The sequence below is a fragment of the Mauremys mutica genome, chromosome 8 (assembly GCF_020497125.1).
Source record: "Mauremys mutica isolate MM-2020 ecotype Southern chromosome 8, ASM2049712v1, whole genome shotgun sequence".
Taxonomy (NCBI): domain Eukaryota; kingdom Metazoa; phylum Chordata; order Testudines; family Geoemydidae; genus Mauremys; species Mauremys mutica.
In genome coordinates, this window is record NC_059079.1 from 14,089,009 (window position 1) to 14,111,263 (window position 22,255).

Genomic DNA, 22,255 nt, shown 5'->3' on the forward strand with positions numbered 1-22,255 from the left:
GCTTATTCACTACTCAGCAAACCAAGTCAATCAAACGATGCACTGAGAAGAACAGCCAGCTTCTAAGTAGGGTAGTCTGAATCATTAACAAATGGCCACACTCTTGCTATGGAATGTCCAATTTGTGGGGAAGTGACCTACAAGACACTTTTAATTAGCTATGTGAAATCTCTTCAGGATGCCTTTTAAAATTCCAGCAAGGTCTCTCTAGGTAGTTGCAGCATGAGAATCACTTACAATACGATGAGTGGATCGCAACCAACAAAGGCATTGAGATTAGGGCTAGCGGTGGGGGATGGCAGAAGTATAATCCTTTCTAACGACATATGGTGCACAGTCAGCTCATGTGACAGAGTGAGATCAAGGGGGGAGGATTGCTGAGATCAAATTGAAACGAAGGTCTCTGGTTGCTTAGACTCATGACAAGATATGTAGTAAAGAGCAACAGACCAATTATGTTGACAAATGCTATGCTCATCATAGTTTGCCTACCCCCATCCTAAATGAAGTCGGTTAAAATCCCTGACATACACTTGTGGCTGGGAATATGTACAGGTAGCATTTCTACAGCCCATCAAATCCCAGAGGCTTATAATATTAATAGAGAAATATTATCACTATTGATTGAATAAAAGGCAAAATTAGTACTTTACATTTTTAATGGTCTAATTTTCTGAATTCATCAAGGTGACAGTGTTGATGTAGGAAATTCAACTACCATTCATGTTACCATATAGTTTTGCAGCTGCGGTGTTTAGCATGTGTTATCCTAAATAAGCAGAGCCTTCACATCAGCCACTGGGAGGATTTTTTAGATCATATCTTAATAATAATCGTTCAGTGTTGGACAGAAATTGTTTTACAAATCAAGTCTAGTGATAAAGGAAAGAGAGCAAAAAGATGTGAGAATGACTGAAAAGTTTATAGCAAGAGAAACATTGTTACAATGATGCTTAATGAGGATATTTCAATATACCTTTCCTGTAAGGGAATGAGTTTGCTTGACTGCAGCTGTTCCAGATACATAAACAGGGTCTCATAAATTCTGTGATTTTGCAGGAACAGTATTTGTCATTTGGCTCATCTGTTGTAGAACTCCTCCTCCCCACCATGGGAATCCTGTTTCCCATGGCTATCTACGACACCTGCCTATATCTTTCCCCACTTAAGCCCTGCAGATCGCAACCTCCCACTCCCCATCTCCCAGCAAGGTAAAACAATGATCAATTTAGAAGCTGAATTTATTAAGAAATCCCTTTAACTGTAACAATCAAGGTCCAAACATCCCACGGGGAAAACTGCGGTTCAGAATCACAACTAAATCGACTGATTGTATACACTATTATTGCTCTATAAAAATGAATCAAGTAAAATATCATATAAAAACTGGTGACACACTGGTCATGAATATCACTATGTGATGTATGCAAGGATTGTATGCTGGAAATGTGTTAACATATTTTTCGGAAGCAGTGAATAAACAAGCCTGCCCTAGACAAAAGAACGTGGATTCACCTGTCTGCCTGGCTTGATTACAGGCAGAGGACAATGAAAATACATTTACATCTAAGGTAAACAAAGCAATCTAGCTAACAAGTGATGGAGGGAACATCCTAGTGAGCACACCATGGGGACACACCAGAGTCTGAACCCCCAAGAGATCTTTATGGTTCTTGAGACAAAAAACTATGGACTTGGGGAAATATAAGAGGAGCAAAAAGACATCCTAGTTATCCATCACTTAGGGAATAAAGGGGACAGCACTCTTTGATTCTGTGAACATTGGATCCTCCTACTGGAAGAGCTGGAGAGGCTGTTAGCTTGATGTAAGTGAGAAAACACAGCTGCATCTTGCTAAAGATAAGTCTTGGACACTAGAAAGCGTGTTTTATTTTGTTTTGTTTGAGACCATTTTTGGTATCTTTTTCTCTTGCTTAGTTTCATTTAAATCTATATTCTTTATCAATAATCTTATACTTAGTTTTATAATACGCCATCTCAGTGCTGTTAAACTGACACCTAACCTATCAGGCTGATGTACGTACTCTGTCTCTCTGGAGGCTGCAAACTTAATTTCTGGGCATGTCCAGTGAGGAGGACTGGACACAGCCCAGAAATATCTCTGGGGAACTCAGGAACTAGAGTTCACTGATTGTTACCCGCAAGGCAAGGTTAAGACTGGCAGAGTCTTGAGGAGTTTGTTGATGAGGTGACCAGACTGGTGTGGCAGGGAGCAGACATGAGACTTAAGCTCTAACAAAGTTATTTCTTGCTGAGGCAGAGAGGTAACACTGTGGCTTACAGTTCTGGCTAATACTCTGAGGAGAGAGTGTCCCAATAGCAAAATTTAGATGCATTTGACCTACTGCCTACCCCACAGAAGTCAATGGCACCCTTCATGGTCATAGTCTCTATGTACAGAGTGGAGCTGAGGGTGTACACTGGATCTTTTCTTCCTAACCATTTCCCTTTTTCTACTCACCAGCCAGAGCCATGGAATATAAATTTGACCTGACAGTGTCTATATCGCTTTAATAATCAGAAGCAGACAAATAAAACCTAAAAGGCCCTGTAGAGATGCAAAGCTGCACTTTGTTTTATATCTTAAGGCAGATTATTCAAATGAAAACATGTGGAGATATATTTGAAGGCATTAAAGAAAGGTTAAGAGATCTCAACAGTGAACAGCACTCAGAAACCTTTTCCAACCATTAACTAATCTTAAGACTTCTTTGCTGCAATATCCCTAACATGATCCGCAGCTGCAGATTCAGCACAATAACGAGTGTCACAAATTTAAACCACACATCTCTATCGGCCACTTGACTAAACCTAACATCAAATCCTGTTTATATTCAAAGCTAAAATAGCCATAAAAATTGAAGGATTTTTTGTTTGTAAAGGAACAAATGAAAGTGATGTCAGCATGGCTGGCTGTTTAGCCTGTTTTGATTGTTAGCTCTTTACGTACGGACTATTTGTCACTGTGTGTGCATACAGTACTAGAAAGAAGAGGGTTTGGCTTCCTGGCACTACTGTAATACAGCTAATACATAATATTAAGAACAACAACAATCACTGAATTCAAAGTTATGGCAGAAACCAGGGCCACTGCTAAAATCTGAGGGGCACTATGCAAAAAGTAACACAAAAGGCTTAACTTAGCCCTGCAGGGAAGCACTCCTGTGCTTTTGCTCCAATGTGGGCCCACAACCGAGCCCTCCCAGTATATTCAGGGAGATTCAACGCGGCCAATCCTACAGATCTCAGTTGCCATGATATAAACAGAGGGCACCAGGCAGTTCCTGAGCTAGACTGGTCCTATGTTATTTAAAACCTTTCAATACTATTATTAATAAATTATTTTTATAGCACCGTAAGTGCATACATGGAATAGGCCATCAGTGCATTGCAGAATGTGAGCACCATGAACTCCTGCAAATGAGTAAGCCCATGATAAACTGTACTGCAAGCCCGAGACAATAAACTGTACTTGCATTTTATATGCCTCTTTACACATCACTAACACCCTTTGTCCAGGATCACCTTGTATGAGGCAATGAGGCAAAAAAACAAAACAAACAAACAAAAAACAAGTCATTTGTTAGAGAACAAAAACAAGTAATTTGTTAGAGATTCCTCAAATTTTCATTCTGTTTCATTTCAAACTTTTCCATAGACAAGTTTAATTTGAAATGACATTCTCATTTCATTTTTTGATGAAACTCCATTTTTCAGCATGAAAATTGTTTAGTCGAAAAATTTCAACTAGCTCTATACATCAGAATCTCTTGTATTGGCATAATCAGACTACTGCTAATACCAGCTATTTATTGTAACTTTTTTGTCCAGCATGTAAGTCAAGTTAAAAACTAAGCTGTCAACTTATTATCGCCATTTAAGTCATTACCAGTATCAATCACAGACCGAGTATTTAAATCAGGGGTCTCAAACACGTGGCCAGCGGCACTTAGCACTTTCCGGGAGGGAGGGGGTGGGGAGCGGGGAGCCGCACACTCAGGGGAGGAGGCGGGGCAGGGACGGGGATTTGGGGAAGGGGTTAGAATAAGGGCTGGGAGGGAGCAGAGTTGGGGTGGGGACTTTGGGGAAGGGATTGGAATGGGGGTGGGGCAGGGGTGGGGCCTCATTGAAGGGGTGGAGTGGAGGGACAGCGGGGGGGGAGGCAGTGATGTGGCCCTCGGGCCAATGTACTAGTCCTCATGTGGCCCTTATATCAAACTCAAATGACCACCTCTGATTTAAATCCATATCCAGTTTTATTTATCTTTTCCCCCCCTACTGGGAATCATAAAAAAAAACTAGTTCTGAAACATCCACATTTCTGAGAAACTCAAAAAGTACTAAGGACGCACTCTGATTTAGGTGGTCAGCATGTACCTCATCTGATTAAAATATATATAATAGACATAAAATTGCTATTCAAATTCTAATTTTGCTATTCATGTTATTCAATCCATTTGCAGAAAACAGCTATGCAACACCCAAAACGGGTTGGCAATATCAACTTAATAACCATGTTTTCATTTTTGTTCACCTCATTAATGACAATATTTTGCACTGCTGTAGCACTTTCCACCATGCATCTTACAAACATTAATGGATTATGCTTCACAATACTCCTTTGAGATCCAGAAATATTATCACTTTTATAGAGATTGGGAAACTGAGCCAAAGACAGATTCAGTGGTGTAGCTAACAACACAGAGAACCTATGGTACAACTGGAAAGACAATTTAGCCCCATGCCCTAATCCCAAACCCATGCTTATTCTCTTTCAGTCAATATAGATCAGGGGTCGGCAACCTTTCAGAGGGGTCGAGGTGTACCGAGTCTTTATTTATTCACTCTGATTTAAGGTTTCGTGTGCCAGTAATATATTTAAACATTTTAGAAGGTCTCTTTCTATAAGTCTATAATATATAACTAAACTATTATTGTATGTAAAGTAAATAAGGTTTTTGAAATGTTTAAGAAGCTTCATTTAAAATTAAATTAAAATGCAGAGCCCCCCGGACTGGTGGCCAGGACCCGGGCAGTGTGAGTGCCATTGAAAATCAGCTCGCGTGCCATCTTTGGCACGCATGCAATAGATTGCCTACCCCTGATATAGATTTTAAATGCGCAACACACCTATGGGAAGTCTGTCCTGTAAAGATCTGGAGTTTACAGGTACATACTTGCTCAACGCAAATCTGTAGGTTGTCTTGTATGCATTAGAATATCAGATTAAATTGTGAAAGATGCACACATCTGCTTTTAAATGGAAGCAGCTGTCAAAACAAAAACACAGACTCACTGGAGTCTTTATAAAGCAAAGACTTATTTCTTGGGAATAGTCATTTCCATTGGATAACTGAACTCAGTGTCTACAAACATAACTTCAGGTTGTGCACTTGCTACTCCCCCTCTGATGTCAGTTAATGAACCTGAAAAACACAGTTTTTTCCAAATGTCCATCTTATCACACTGTTCTAGGTTAGGGCTCATTTGCTGAGATATGCATGGTGTGACATGAACCAATGAAAAGTAATGAACAAATCAAGTTTCTTCTCACTTTCACGACCTAGGAGTTGAACAGGTAATACATTACCTGAATTTTATACATAGCCTGTCCAAAAAACCTATTCTACTGTGACCCCGGCAGCTTGTTGGCTGTTATTCAAAGCAGTCAGACTTACACATTCAATACAGAAAATGATTAATTCTGGAGATGTTTTACTGCTGTACACTGATCACTTTTCAGCCACTTCTACATGACAGAGAGAAGGGAGACTAAAATATGTTGTATATTATGTGGGGATAAGACTACAAAGTATTCAGCTCCTGAAGATTTGTGACGATGTTTGTGAATCTGGAAAGTTGCATGAATTTTAGCACAAATTACTCATCCAAAAACTCAATCCCTAAGCTAATTATTTGTTATTTTCAAAAGTTTCACCAATTCATTTATGGAGCAGACACAATGCCATGTGACTTAAATTACCAATCACAAACCACAAACAGAATAATCACAGTGTGTAAACAACCAATCTGCCAACATTTGTGTTTGCCTGAACCATATTTGGTGAATATTAAAACAAAGAGATTAGGAGATGTGGAATTAATTGCCAAGAGAAAATAAGTATTGCTGGTTATGAATAATTTGACCGGCTCTACTTTCAGCTGTACATCTTGGCAAGGGAGGGAACCTCTTTAGATCGACATCATAGGTTTTCTAGCAGTGGGTTGTGCCCAGTGGTCCAGCAGCTGGCACACAAGGGGAGGCCCCAGAGGGGGGACTGGAGAGCACTGTCAGGATCCCACCCCTCCCTGCACGTGTCCCAGACTCTGGGCCAGTGGCAACAGGCAGCGGCACAGGGAGCAGGGTCCAGGCAGCAGCATGGAGGAAGCAGCTGGAGCCAGTGAGTAGAGTCAGCGGGAGGCTGCCTGGTAGGGATCGCGGTGTGGCCAGGGAGAAAGAGGAGCTGGCTAGGGATACTTGAGGGAGCAGTCAGCTGGCAGAGTGAGAGCAAGGAAGCTGGAGAGAGCCAAGCAGAGGGCTTGGAGACAGGGCCGGGGGGGACGACATGGGATAGGACTCTCCAAAGGCAGGCATAGCAAATAAAAATTTGGGAACCTCTGATCTACATAATGCCTTCTCAGCTACCACACAGCTCCAGTATTATCTGTCCAAAGCTAAACCACAACGTTTAATGTTTGTCTGTTAAATTAATAATCTCGTTTCACGCATTTAGACCAATAGCTCAAGAGTTCTCATAACAAAATTTTCTAATTTATCTTCTCTCTTCCTAAGCCAATAATTAAAGGTGCTTAATGGACTTCCTAATATAGCTGGAATTTTGAGGGTCAGGTCCCAGCAGTAGGAAGTCTACCCCAAAAGAAGGTTTAGTGGAGGAAGGCACCCACAAAAAATCCATACATAAGCAAAAGTACAGATGAATCACCAAAAAGTCAGAGAATCTCTCTGTTTGAAGAGCATACAACATACTAAGAGCTACACAGTACCAATGCCCTCTAGTGGGCTAACCTCCAGCAACTGAAATACAAACAAAAATAGCAGGATTTATAAGAAATACAATTATTTTGAAGCGGGGGGGCTGGTTTTTTTAAATTTGAGTTTCAAATTGGGTCTCAAGTATAAAGAAAGTGAAACTGAGGCTAATTTTTACCCTTGTAGAACAAAAAAGAAGGCAAGCAGTATCGTGCTAGTCATCACTGCTTCAAGATCATCTTCTTTTTATTATTCACATTGATAAGAACTCACTCAAGTAATCCCATTCCAATAGTGCTACACAGAGGAGTAAAGCACCATTGTGAATAAAGGCTCCACAACCTGATCCTGAATTTTAACTCTAAGATAGAATGTAGAATTATTATGTGTATTATTTCTTTGTTGTTTGTTTTCTCCTTCCGCTCAGTTATATTCATTTTATCACAATACATGCAAAGTTTGGAGGAACGTATCCTGTATGTCGTCAATAACGCAGGCAACACAACTCCCTTCACCAGAAGCACCACGGTCTCCCTTAAGAATCCTGTTGTGTTTTATGCAGATCCTTGCATAAGATTCAAACTATGAGGATGAGTAGGGCATTTAACCTCTTTTGTTCAGTTCAAGATGACACAAACAAAACATTTAGTAGAATTATTTGCCAACAAAAAAAATATCTAACAGAATAAAAACAGTTTTTGCTAAAAGTGGCTGTAACAGGGTGCTGGCCAGGAGACCTGGCCAGGCCCCTGTTAGCCCCAGCTCCCATTAAGGGGAATTAATTGGAGCTGGCAGGGTGTGGCTCATTGCTGGGCTAAAGAAGAAACACTTGTGGGTTTTATGGGCCAGGGGGCTGTATAAAGCTCACAGGAAAGAGGCAGAAAGGTGGGGGGGACAAGGAAAGGGAGGAGCCTTAGGCTGGAGTTCCCAGCTAGCTGCAGAAGCCAGCTGTCCTCCAAGGGGCTACCTGGACTGGACTGAACTGTATATAAAAAGTGGTGGGAACAAACACTGAAAATAAAAGGGCACTCGTGTTTGCACAGAGAGGTCTCCAGTTGGTTTTTGAGAGGAGCGGCGAAGCGCACCGCTACAGTGGCTAAACCAATACTTTCGAAGTAAAGAATTTAGATTATCTATTTTGCACAACAAAACAAATACAACACGCTTATAAAGTAGAAAACTAATAAAGCATAATGCAGTAGCTTAGGGTGTTTCTGCATCTTATTTGTTTTAAAAGTGATTTTTTTTTTACTACAGAACCAGATCTGATGCTTCCTAAGCAGACAAAACTCTATTGAAGTTAACACCAGTTTGACCTGCACAAGGAGCACAGGATTGGGCATGCTTATGATAAATCAAAGTGTAAAAGAAAACCAGTCTTGCATTCAATATAAAGAGAATTGGACTTACTACCTTTCTTTTTGGAGTCTCTCTTTGCGCTGGTTTTAACAGCCACTGGAAGTTCTGTCTCAGTTGACATCCTATTATATCCTTAGTCTTCTTCACACAGATCCAGTGTCTCGGTCAGGCTCATTTAGAATGGCTCTCCAAGAGAATAACTTAGCCCTTCAGATACTATAACCCAGATAGCTCATCTCATTCACTCCTTTTGAGTGCTGCAAACAAACAAACAAACACTAACCGTCATTTTCTGAGTTAAAAAGAGAAAAAAAGTTATGAAAGGAATCTAAAATGCTTTCTGCGTCTATAGGAGGATAGTAGGATCTGGGAGATATGGGGAGAAGTCACAGATAACTAACCCACATGAATGTTAGTTTTAAAATTTTATGTTTCCAAAATAAAATGTATTACTTGAGTGTATAGATACTATGAGTTTTATCTTTTTGTGAGTGCCCTACCTATGCCCTTATTTTCTTGAGCATATACAGAAAAATAAACCTGATGGGTCAGATTCTTATACCCCTTATTCGTGTTGAGTAGCATCTTATTCCACTGGTTGTACTGCTGAGACTTTTCAAATAAGGTGCTACCCAGTGTAGCAGAATCTGTTTTTCTAAGTTTTATTTAAAAGAAAATCATGATAATTCTTAGAACTCAGATAGCAATTTTCCCTTCAAAGCACTTTGCAATCACTAACTAATTATTAACCCTAATAATTCAAATGCAATAATATTATCTCAAATGGGGCAGAGAGAATACAACCTGCTCTCAGTTAGGCGTGATGTGTAATTCAGCTGCTCCGGGAGCAACCCAGAGAATGAATCATGAGACTCAGATTCACAACTCCTCCTCTGCTTTTCCCTTGTCCTGGGAAAGGAGTAAATTACTTCACCTCTTTTCATGGAGTCCCTTATTCACCACTCGCACCTGACCAGCTAACGTGGCTGGCGATTAAGGGGACCTGAGCTCAGATTCCTCCCACCGACGGTCTCTTAGCCCACTAGCTCTGCCATTCTCAACCTTTCTCACACACTGCAAGAGAAACGAGTTTCAGGACCCCATGCCCTTTTAGCCATTGAGAAAGGGAGGGTGGTTGTGACCCTGCTGGAACTGTTCATCACAACCCCCCGATTGAGGACCCTGCATTAGACCGTGCTGCCTCGCTAAAATGTGTACATATTATGGTATTCAGTTGACATTGTGACCGGGTTGATCAGCAGGCTAGATCAGTGTCCTGGCAGCAGCTGGGAGGTGACTGACTGCACTTCGGGACAGACCTTGAGTTGGTGGAATTTAAATGGGTCATGGAGAGACACAGATGGGGTTCAAAGGTTGAGCAACATTTGCTAGCTAGCTAAGTGAGTGTTTTCTGCCGGCTGTTTTACAGCAGCTGCTTGACTGCTTTCCCTGGCTGGAGAAGGGGAAACAACAACTGCGGCATTCTGAGAAGCAGCAGCAGTTGAGAGAAACTACTGGTTCCCCAGAATGAATGGGTAGGGGATACTGAGGGGTCCATTTTTGAACCGGTTTGGGTTGGAAAAGTCATGGAGAACTAAAAGGGGCTGTGGACAGAAGGGGAATAACATTACCATAAAACAAAATATATTCCCATTCACAGTACCTTAGTAAAGGCTTGTCATGAAGTATGTTCTAAAAATACATGGAAGATTCCATATGAATTTTCTATCTGCCTTTTCTTTCAAACAAGCCTTAAGGATTCTGTTAATGTAGACATAATCAGGTGAAAAACATGGGCTATATTGTGCCACCCATCCTCAGACTGAGTAGTACCTCACTTTGTCCATGATCCAATTTTTTCAGCAGAGCTACTGATGGATTAAGGAACAGTTCAACTGGAATAAAGTTGGCATAACCTGGCCCTGAGATGGGACTGACAATTCAAAAGTTCGAGATTCAACTTTTAGAGCTGGGACTGAACCTAAACCCTGGTTCAGATCATACCCAAACCTTGGGGAAATTTGACTCTACCGCTGTAACTGAACCTTGCAGTTTGTGCCCAGCTCCATTAACGTTTATTATCAGAATGTTTTCATCAATCAAAGGCCAGAAAATAAACATCAGGGTCTCAATTACTATATGTATAGAATTATGATAGCTTTTTTAGAAAAGGTAATTATCTGTATTTCTGTAACATTACAAGCACTATTGCATATTGTCACATACTCCTTGGATAAACTGTCAGTTTATTTGTTGCAGTAAACAATTTGTAACATTATTTAGCATTTGTATTACAACAGTATCTATAGGCTCCATTCATGACCAGGGTCTCGTTTCTGCTAGGTGTTCCATTGTCTTGTACCAACACATAGTGAGACAGTCCCTGCTCTGATGAGTTTATAGTCAGAATAGACAAGACAAATAAAGGCTGGCAGACAGGAAGAATTATTGTGCTATGTTACAGATGGGGAACTGAGGCACAGAGAGACGAGCAACTTGTCCAAGGCCACACAGGAAGTCTGTTGCAAAGCCAAGATTTGAAACCAGTGTCCAGTGTCTTAATGACAAGACAGTCCTTCAGGTATGTCTGCACTGCGGTTAGACACCCGTGGCTGGCTTGTGCCAGCTGACTATAGCTCACAGGGCTCACACTGAGGGGCTGTTTAATTGTGGTGTAGACGTTCACGCTCGGGCTGGAGCCTGGGGTCCTAGAGCCAGACGCAGGTTTTTTTAACAGCAGCGTAGACATTCCTTCCTCTCTAAATACGACTTCCCCTTCTCCCCCCACCCAAAGCTTTATACAGGACACACAATTTTGGAATTTCTGTAATGCAATGCCTGCTCAAAAGAAAACAGAGCAACCTATCATTTAAGTTTTAAACAATTTAGAAGCAGAAACAGAACACACCTTTAGTTTTTAAAACATTATGCTTACTCCTCTACTTATGCAAAAATACATCTCACTGGAGAAGTTACTGCAAAAGGTGGTCCAGACGGTGTGGGTGGGGCATTAATGAATGCAAAGAAGGAATAGGTAGCTTAGCTACTGAGCCATGAAGAATGCAAAGATCCATTTGGAATCCCGGCTCCTCATAAAACAGATCTCCAGTGGCATGTCTGCTCCCTCTGCCAGGCCTTCCCCCTGGAATATCTGCCCCCACTGCTTTCCTAATCAGGTACCACATGTCCCCTTAGTAGGATGGCCATCTTTCTCAGTCACTATGCTGCTGTTGACTCCCTGCAGTTGTCTGGTGGAGTAAAGCTGCAGAGGAGCAGCAATGAACACCAGTGATTTGCTGCCTAGGTTATGGCTGGTTATGTGAGCATGCTGCGAAGAGTGACTACTCCATAGCACTACCTCCCCATACTGGCTGGTCACTTTCCCAGGTTGTCACCACAGAAGAAGGCTGCCAGTACCTGGCAAGGGGCTCCATACCTTCCTTTCTCTTCTTATGAGTTCCTTGGACACATTTCTTCATGAATGGTAAGGAGTCTGGTGACACCTTAAAGACTGTTTTACCCACGAAAGCTTATGCCCAAATAAATCTGTTAGTCTTTAAGGTGCCACCAGACTCCTTGTTGTTTTTGTGGATACAGAGTAACACGGCTACCCCCTAATACTTCATGAATAGTGTGTGTTCGCTCCCCTTTGCATAGCAGAAAGAAGCATCTAGTCCAGAGTTCTGAGTATGCAGTGCAAACAAACTTGTAATAATTAAGAAATTCAGTTCTTTGCAATTTAGGAGATTAAAGCTCTTCAAAACTTGGAATAAATTTGACAGTTTAAATCACTTTTCACAGCAAAGGCTCTGAAGCCACTTGCACTTTTAAATCTAAGCTCTTTTAACATTTTGAAATGCTTCAATAACATTACATTCTATGCACTATCTGAAGTGATTTAATATTCCTGAAGTGTGTCAGGGTTTTTTTCTTTAATGAGCTCTTCAAATCTGTATGAGCATTATATAACATGCAAGGAGAGCTGTTCAAAGTCTGCCAAACTGATTTAAAAATATAAAGTTCCTTGCACCTCCCCTAGAAACTCTAATGAGTAAGTAAAACATGCAAACAAAAAAGAATCTCTACAAAGTCATGATGCCTGTTAAAACAACATCCTCAGAAAACTTTGAAGCCCAAAGGAACTTTAATTTACCTTTCCTAGTTAAGGGAAAACAAAAAGAAGAGATAAAAATAAGTGAATGGTTGATTGGATGAGGGGTTATTCTTGGAATAGAATTTTTCACCAGTTCTATTCTACTAACACAAGTGGAGGGGATATTTTCACTTAATATTTTCACATTGTTTCCTTAATATTTTCAGCTCAACAGCACTTATTAAAGCAATAAAGATAATGAAACCAATTGTCAGAGTGCCTAGCTTCCCCCCCGCCCCCGGCTAGGATTTGGGTTTATATAATTTATCTAAAATTTAAAAGAATATAATACATTCTTATATATTATAGTCCATGAAGGCTAGGACTATAACAATGTTTAAAAGGGGACTGGATAAATTCATGGTGGCTAAGTCCATAAATGGCTATTAGCCGGGATGGGTAAGAATGGTGTCCCTAGCCTCTGTTCGTCAGAGGATGGAGATGGATGGCAGGAGAGAGATCACTTGATCATTGCCTGTTAGGTTCACTCCCTCAGGGGCACCTGGCATTGGCCACTGTCGGTAGACAGATACTGGGCTAGATGGACCTTTGGTCTGACCCGGTACGGCCTTTCTTATGTTCTTATCCTGCAAGATGCACTAAGAGCTACTTTACTAGACAAATGACAAACGATTAATTCGTAATTAGGGCCCTACCAAATTCACGGTCCATTTTGGTCAATTTCACAGTCATAGGAATTTAAAAATTGTAAAATTTCATGATTTCAGCTATTTAAATCTGAAATGTCATGATGTTGTAATTATAGGAGTCCTGACCCAAAAAGGAGTTGTGGGAGGATCATAAGGTTATTGTAGGGGGATTTGTGGTACTGCTACCCTTACGTCTGTGCTGCTGCTGGAGGTGGAACTGCCTTCTGAGCTGGGCAGCTGAAGAACAGAGGCTGCTGGCTGGGATCCCAGCTCTGAAGGCAGCAGCACAGAAGGATGGCATGGTATGATATTGCCCCCTTACTTCTGCACTGCTTTCTGCAGAGCTCGCACCTCAGTCAGCAGCTGCCACTCTCCAGTGGCGCAGCTCTGAATGCAGCTGCACAGAAGTAAGGATGGTATGGTGTTGCCACCCTTACTCCTGTGCTGCTGCTGGCAGGGCGCTGCCTTCAGAGCTTGGTGCCCGACCAACAGCCACCACTCTCCAGCTGCCCAGCTCTGAAGGCAGCACAGATGTAAGGGTGGCAATACTGCAATCCCCCTAAAATAATCTTGTGACCCTCCTGCAACTCCCTTTTGGGTTAGGACCCCCAATTTGAGAAACGCTGGTCTCCTCCCAGAGAAATCTGTACAGTATGGAGTAAAAGCAGACAAAAGACCAGATTTCACGGGGGGAGACCAGATTTCATGGTCCATTACACTAGTTTCATAGCCATGAATTTGGTAGGGTCCTACCCATAATACCAGCCCTCAAAACAAAGAAAATTTCACAGAAGACCACACTGTTAGGAATTAAGCGAGTTTTAATCCCATAAAAATCCATGCTAATGAATAGATGTGTCATCTGGTTTAGATGGAGTGCCCCAAATGGTACTGTTTGGACTGCAGTGAAGTAAGCTACAGTAGAACCTCAGAGTTACAAAAACCAGAGTTACAAACTGAACACTCAACCACAAACCTCATTTGGAACCAGAAATATGCAATCAGGCAGCAGCAGAGACCAAAAAAAAAAAAGAAAAAAGCAAATACAGTACAGTACTGTGTTAAACGTAAACTACTAAAAAAAATAAAGGGAAAGCAGCATTTTTCTTCTGCATAGTCAAGTTGCAAAGCTGTATTAAGTCAATGTTCAGTTGTAAACTTTTGAAAGAACCATAACCTTTTGTTCAGAGTTAAAACATTTCAGAGTTACGAACCACCTCCATTCCCGAGGTGTTCGTAACTCTAAGGTTCTACGTAAAAGTAACAGTATAGGACCATTTCCTACTAGAACTTTAATGTGTATCTCATGAGGCTATCCCAGTGAGCAACACTTTAAATAAACAAATGTCTATTTCTGGACAGGTTTACATATTAATTTACTTAAAAATATAGTCAGGCCATATCCTCCTGATCTGATACACGCTCAAATAAAACAATAGATGTCTATGTAAAATCAAATGGCTGAACGTATAACATCTGTAAATTCCAAACTAAAGTATAGTTCAAAATGAGTTCATTGCAGTACTGCCTCCTCCTAGCTCAAACTGTAGGTCTTTGTGTAAAGCCGTGTTAGTAAACTTCCATACACTGTCCATATTTCAGCTGTTTATTATCCAGATCAGAATGGCAGTCAGTCAATCTGTTCTTCGCAGCAACAGCTTTTATTGTCTCCTCCAATCTAGGTCACTGTTAATAAATACCATAGTCTTCCAACTGTGGGAAGTACTCCGGCATGTGTTTCATCAATGAGATGTTATTTCCTCTAAGCAGCTCTTCCAGTGCTCTCTCTAGTTAACGACATACAATTTTGTTATCGTTGTTTTTTTTTAAATCCCATGGTCTTACATTTACCGACTAACAATTTCCTGGTTGTGCCTCACCACTGCCGCAGTTATTAAGATGTTATATGCATGCTTCAGATTTTGCTAAAGATGAGTCATGTGTCTTTACTTTAACAAAATACTGACAATTACCATTCCCTCATTAAGTGCATGCAGCAGTACTACAATCAAGAAATTTTGGAATTAATTGGCTTCTAATTCTGAGAGAAGTACTGAGCCTGTATCCTGTATTGTTCTTACAACAGCATAATACCTAAAGCTTTAATGAAGAAATTTTTTGAACTCTACTTTACAGCTGAAAGAGTAGCAGAAGTTACACATTTTCTACACTGTAAAATTGATTAAATGCATCATCCTTGATTTTCTGTCTTCACTTACAAAAATTAAAATGATCTCCTTCAAATCATTTTTCACTTTCACCCACAAGCTATTGGGCTCAGTGTGGGAATTACTAGGTGATTTCTCTGGCCTGTGTTATGCAGGAGGTCAGACAAGATGGTCAGAATGGTCCTTTCTAGGTTTAATATCTATGAATTTTCTTCAGGGATTCACAATTCAAAATGTAAAGAATTTCCCTACCTGCACAAAAGCTGTTTCATGTCTATCAACATGAAGGGGAAAAAAAAAAAAGCTTTTGAAAGGATTTGTAACTAAGGTTGTCATCACCCAGGGCTTTTGGTTCTCCCCATACCCAACCCAATTTTCATACACAGAGCGTCTTCTGGGGAGGAAAAGCCCAGCTCCCCACCTTGCTTTGACCAAATATTCAAGCTACCACCTTCAGCTCCTGCTTTGCTTCCCTCATGGTTAGAAATCAGTTTCCTTCTCTCTAAGGTGCCCAACTTGGATGCCCACAAGGTAACGGCTATACAACCCATTCTAGTGGTCTTAAATGAAGTGTGATTGGAGAAGGATAAAAAAATAAAGAGGAAAAAGCACCGAACAATTATACAGTAAATGCTCACAAGATAGGAGAAAAAAACATGCTAGACAGGCACAAATCTTATGCTGTTAAAGCATGGAACTACTATAACTCATGCACATTTGGTGGTCACTGGAGCCACAGTTTGTGGTGCAAATGGCACATGCTCTTCACACTCCTGAGAGATGCCCTGGAGCTCTTTCTGAGACAGAGTCTTGTGGAGTCCTTTAGCAGCTGGTTACCCGATGTCCTATTGAACCCCACCCAGCCCACTTCCACAGATGGTCCTCCAGTTTTGTGAGGAGCTTGCTGGAGTAGGTGCATATAAAAGCACTAATCTTGTAGAAGATGCACGATACTAACCCAGGAGTTATTTATTTATACTAGTATATTTATTTATACTAGCAGCATAAATAAATATATGTATTTTGAACATTTAGGGCCTGATCCAAAGCCCACTGAAGTCAATGAGAGTCTTTCCATTAACTTTAACCAAGAGCTAGAAAAGGAGGAAGACATGGAAAGGTGAGACCTTGAGACTCAGACAGAAGGCAGTAGAAATTTGGCAGTGAAGGCAAAAGGAGACAATGAGGTGATGGAAGAAAAAGATGGCAGAGGAAGAAAAAAGGACTGAATATGGAGGGGCCTGCGTTCAAGAAACAAATGTTGTAATTGTTATATAAAAAAAGCAAAGACTGCAGAAAACGTTGGCTTGTCTGCAAAAGACAATGATCGGAGTTGAACTGTAGCATGTGTTTAGCCCAGTGGTTCCCAAACTTGTTCCACCACTTGTGCAGGGAAAGCCCCTGGCTGGCCGGGCCGGTCTGTTTACCTGCCGCATCCGCAGGTTCAGCCGATCGCGGCTCCCACTGGCCGCAGTTCGCTGCTCCAGGCCAATGGGAGCTGCGGGAAGCGGCGACCGGTACGTCCCTCAGCCCGCGCCGCTTCCAGTAGCTCCCATTGGCCTGGAGCAGCGAACCGCGGCCAGTGGGAACCGCAATCGGCCAAACCTGTGGACGCAGCAGGTAAACAAACCATGTTGGAACAAGTTTGGGAACCACTGGTTTAGCCTTTTTCCAGTTTTGTCATTTGCCTAATTCTTCGCAGCAATGAGATAGTCAAACGATGCTGTTGTGGCATTTCAGTATTTAAATAATTTTATTTAAACATTATTTCTTTACTGATGCTTAAAAGATATAGCACATAAAGTTAAAGGAAAACTTGATATGTTATGTTACAATTGGAAATCCTATAAACAATTTCTTCCCCTCACAAAACAAACACACAAAACTCAAAAGTCTTAGGAAGTAAAATATATACTTTGTACAGAAAACACGCCTCTGACTAGTTGCAGATTACTTCCTTGTCTTATTTCCTCCCTCAGTTTTCATACACTGTGGCAATTTATGACATCCCTTATTTAGTGTTGTTATTTATTGATTTGTTTTTCTTATTTAAGTGGTTATTTTTCCTCTAATTTTTTTAAATGATTCCTATGCTCCGCCCCCAAAATCTTCTGCCTCATCCTCTGATCTAAAGAAAATGCATTTGTATTATGCTTTCATTACCATGTCTGTAATAAGACAATTATCTTTCACAGATGGATCATTCTTAGTCTTCCAATATCAGGGAATTACTTTCTTAGCAATCAGGAGTCATAAAAAATAATCCAATTCACTCACTCCCTTGGGATTCTACGTATTCTAGATTAACCTGCTATATGAAGACTTATTTATTTTTAAAAAAAGGTACAAGAAGGTTCATATAGCTGAGCCTAGTAACAAATTGTATTGAATTTATTGTGGATTACAATCTGCCACATTATCCTAACGCCAAGGCAAATTTGCAGGCATGTAATCCAGATCCACAACTGATTTTAATCAGTGTAGCCCCATTAAAGTCATGGAGCTATGTGGATTTAACACCAGTTGAGGATCTGGCCAAAATATTGCTTTATGAAGCCAGGATCTATAAAGCATCCCAATAGTAAGATGTTTATTACTATTCCAATGACTGCAACAATAATTTCCAAAATTCCTCCTGGAGGTCGCTCTTCACAATATAAAACTTCACATATTTCTTCACTAATTTTTCCGTGGAAATATTAGATTTAAATAAACTGGCTGAAAATGCTTCTGTTAGAAAATGCTGATTTGGTGAAATTAAAATGTTTTGCCATAACATATCAATTTCATCAAAATTTTCAACAGGAAATTATCAAAATGTTTCATTTCAATAAGGTAGAAGAGCTTAATTTTGAATTTATCATTTCCAATACAATTAAACATTTCAATAAGGTAAAAATAAAATATTTTCATTTTGCAAGAAAATTCTAAGATTTTGACTTTCCATTCCAAATCAGGACAAAGCCATATTTTGAAACCTAAGAATTTGCCATGGGACAGAAGTTCTGATTTTTGATCAGCTCTAGATTTAAGGAATTCACTCAAAGGCTGACATACAGAGTGACCATTTCCCTAGGAAGATTTGCAATACAACTGAAAAACAAATCTCCAACATAATTTCAATAAAGAATACTTAAAAATTCCAATACTCAGAACACAGGAATTGCCAGAATGGATCAGACCCCAGGTCCTCTTTGTCTAGCATTCTGTCTCCAATTATGGCCAACACAAGATGCTTCAGATAAAGTTGTAAGCCTCTACAAGAAGGCAAATGTAAGGCAATCTGTCCCCCACATTAGGTCTCATCCTACTCTCTAATAGTTAAAAATGGGCTTAGATCCTGAAACATGAGGTTTGACATCCCTTCCAAAATTGTTATGAATCATAACAACTTTGGATATTCTTGTTATTTTTATAAATGTCCAATCTCTTTTTGAATCCCGCTGTTTGGAAATCCACAGCCACTTATTTCTGAGAGTACTGCTCACTACCATGAGTAGCCCCACTGCTTCCAATATCTGACATATCACAGGGCTGGGTGACACTGCAGGGCAAGAGGGAGTGGAATAAGGAAGAAGTCACTTTCTATGCCATACTTGAGCTTGGAAACCTGCATGAGGCTAATACTACTAAAAGTAGTACTAACTCCACTCTGTACTTCTACTCCGCTATGAGAGCATGCAACATCCCTGAGGAAATAACTTTGTGCTCATGGAGTAGAAGACCCTAGGGAGGTAGAGAGAGGAGTGTGGGCTTGTGCATTGCACTCCCTCTAGGGATCTCGGGATCCGAGAGTTTTATAGGCAGCTGTAACAACTTGTGGTCTCAGGTTTCTGCCCTTGGAAGTGAAAAATGCAGCACCAACTCTGGGTGTGTCTATATGGCGAGTGAGGATGCAACTGTAGCATGGTAAGGAATACCATTGCTTTAATCTAGCTAGCACGAGTAAAAACGGTAGCATAACTGTGGCAGCACAGGCTTCAGCACAGGCTAGCAATGCAAGTGCATACCCAGGGCTCCCCAATAGGCTTCAATCGTTGTGTCACGGGGTTCAGCACAAGCTAGCCACCTGAGTACATGCTCATTGGGGAGCCTGGGTACGTATTTGAGTTGCCAGCCTGTGCTGAAGCCCATTCCACCACATCTACACTATTATTGTTATCCATGCTACCTAGATCAAAGCTAGCATGGGTGTGTCTACCCAGGCTACAATCAGCACCTTCATTTGCAGTGTAGACATACCCTATGAGGTGAGTCTTTATTGTAAATTTTCCCCTCCTATGGGGATTGTTCTGCAAAAGGAACCTAAATAAAGTACATATTGTTTTTGTAATCTAATGTTCTGTCACCAAGAGCTTAGAAATCAGCACTCACATCCAGCCATGGTTTTTTGTTTTTTTCCCCCCCAAAGCTTTTAAAAGGGTATTACAAATAACGAAGATCAGGGCACAAAAAGAAATACACTTAAAAACTCAACATTGTCCCTTTTCATTAGAATAGAGAGGGCAAAAAGGGTATATGCCCGAACAGCACAGGAAATCCCACAGATTTGGGTAGGAGTCTACTATTTTAGGAATGAAACTGAATTAACTGAATGTATTTTCATGTCACTTGTATTACTGCGAGACTGCAATATATCTGGACTTTAATATGTCTATACAGCACTGGAAAAAATGCTAATTTCTGTTTTCAGTATAAGAAGACCAAACACATACAAACAAATACCACCAAGACATACATTTCACAAATATAGGACCTGAATCTGATCTCACTTACAATAGTTTTATACTAGTGTAACTCAAAGGCAATACAGTCTCTAATATAAAAACACGGAGTTACATCAGCCTATAATAGGGTAACTGCACTGATTTTAATGAAGGCACATCTGTATAAACTTGGTGTAATTCCATGAATGCCAGTGGAGTTACACTCATGTGTAGGTGAGATCAGAAAAAAGCCCTGTAACTCTAGTTTACAATACTGTAATTCTAAAGCAACACAAAAAGCAAATTTGTACATTACCAAAGTTATGTCTTTGGGATTTATTTTTTGAAACGCTGAAGAAGAAATATTCATTTGGCAACCTCTCAACACCATCAAGAAAAGGAAGGGAAATAAAGACTAAGAAGGGACAAAGAACAAAGTACACAGCCAGGATCACAGCATACTGTAATTAGGGCTGTTAAATGATTACTTAAGCGAGATGGTGTAATCATCATGCTAGAGGAAAGTGCTAAGTAGCCAGTCAGCAGCATCTCCAGAGAGAAGGTAAAAGCAATGTCAGGGACACTATCTTTTTTACTTACATAAATACTCTTAAAATCAGCCTTCTAATTGGCTTAGAGAGTTTAAGAATTTAAAGTCTCATGTCACAAGACCTGGACAGCCTTCCCACATTTTGAAGTGGCCAAGTAAGCTGAAGCAAATGTGAATGTATTAACTTCCTACCCTCTGAATAATATCTGAGTGCAGCTGCCTCTACATATATATTATTTCAAGATCATTTTCTCAATATTACCAGTGAGACTGAACTAAAGATCTGTTTCTCATTCACTTTGGGTGAAATGCAGCCCCACGAAGAAGGCCAGCACAACGCCTGTGCAAAGTCTCACTTCAGCCCTATTCTGAAATAGGATTTAACATGATGTCTCAGCAGAGAGGTGAATTTCACACTAACTTTCCTAGTTTTGCTCAGATAGTCCTAAAAATAGGCTTATAAATTGTGCCCTTAGCATTGCTGACTATTTCATTTCCTTCCGGCAAAGAAAACAAACTTTCTTAATGTCAACAGTGAAAAATCAGGCCATGCTGTTTATGCACCACTACTTTTCTCTATGTGACCATTGTTCCCATTCAGCCAAGTATCAGGAAAACTAATCAGCGTACTTCGTCTCGCTGTAAACAGATTGATGATTGATTACCACAAACCCAAGCACTTATTTCTTACACTGGTTCACAGATTAACAGAGCAAGGGGTAAGATATAAAAGGTTTTCTATGTATATTTGTACATGGAATTTATTCTGACTGTGCTCATTCTTTGCAGCATAAATAAATATATGTATTTTGAATATTCCAGCACCTGTAACCTACTCACTCAAATACTTGAGAAAACTATATTTTATGCTCAAATATTCACCAAAAGCAATTTTCCAGTCACCAAAAAATATCACACATTGTGCTGTGCGGCTTAGTTACATAAATCAGCCGGTCCAAAACAGAAACAATGCCAAGTGATTTATGAAACTAACAAACACTGCACAAATTTCAAACATTTTCCCCAAAACAGCTGTTCAAGAATGGCTTTCAGACCAAAAGTTAGTTACTAAAGAAATGGGTTAATAATTTCAAATAATAAATAATTAAGAGAACTGCTATCTGCTCACAGAGAGTATTTTAACTGAGTTGAAATTCATAAGCAAATTATTTCTGAGTGTATTACACACTCATTCCATGAATGTCACATTTTGACATCAGTGGAAATCCAATTTGTGGTAAAAGTGCTAAATTACTTCATTAAAACCTCCGATTCTAAGCAACTGCACATTACTGTTATTATTTATGTACCGTAGTGCTGAAAATTAACCAGGTGTTTTCCAAACAGAGAAAGGTAGCCCTTGTCCCAAAGTGTATGCAGTACAAAAAGATGGACCAAATTTTAAACTTATGGAAGTTTTTGCTTGGGTTATTTTGTTCTGAAATAATTTTATTTATGATTTTCTCACTTTTATCATTCACAGTGAAAACATATTGATTATGGCCTTTGAATCTGCAAAAAGATGCAGATTCTATGTCCATGAAAAAAATCCCACTGAAATCGCCATGTAACTTGAAAGGTTCACTTCAGACCACGTATTTGCACAATCACGGCCTAAATGACAAGCTTAGGGGCATATGGAAAGAACTCATAAAAC

At 40.2% G+C, this 22,255-nt stretch overlaps 1 protein-coding gene across 1 annotated transcript in view; it reads right to left on the bottom strand.

The window, feature by feature from the left end:
* Window positions 1–22,255, bottom strand: part of DAB1 (DAB adaptor protein 1) — a 418,072-nt gene that overhangs the window by 168,796 nt on the left and 227,021 nt on the right. The window contains exon 8 of the mRNA XM_045028235.1: window positions 8,426–8,628. Coding sequence (XP_044884170.1) covers window positions 8,426–8,492 — 67 coding nt within the window. The 5' untranslated portion in view covers window positions 8,493–8,628. The remainder of the gene's footprint in view (window positions 1–8,425; window positions 8,629–22,255) is intronic.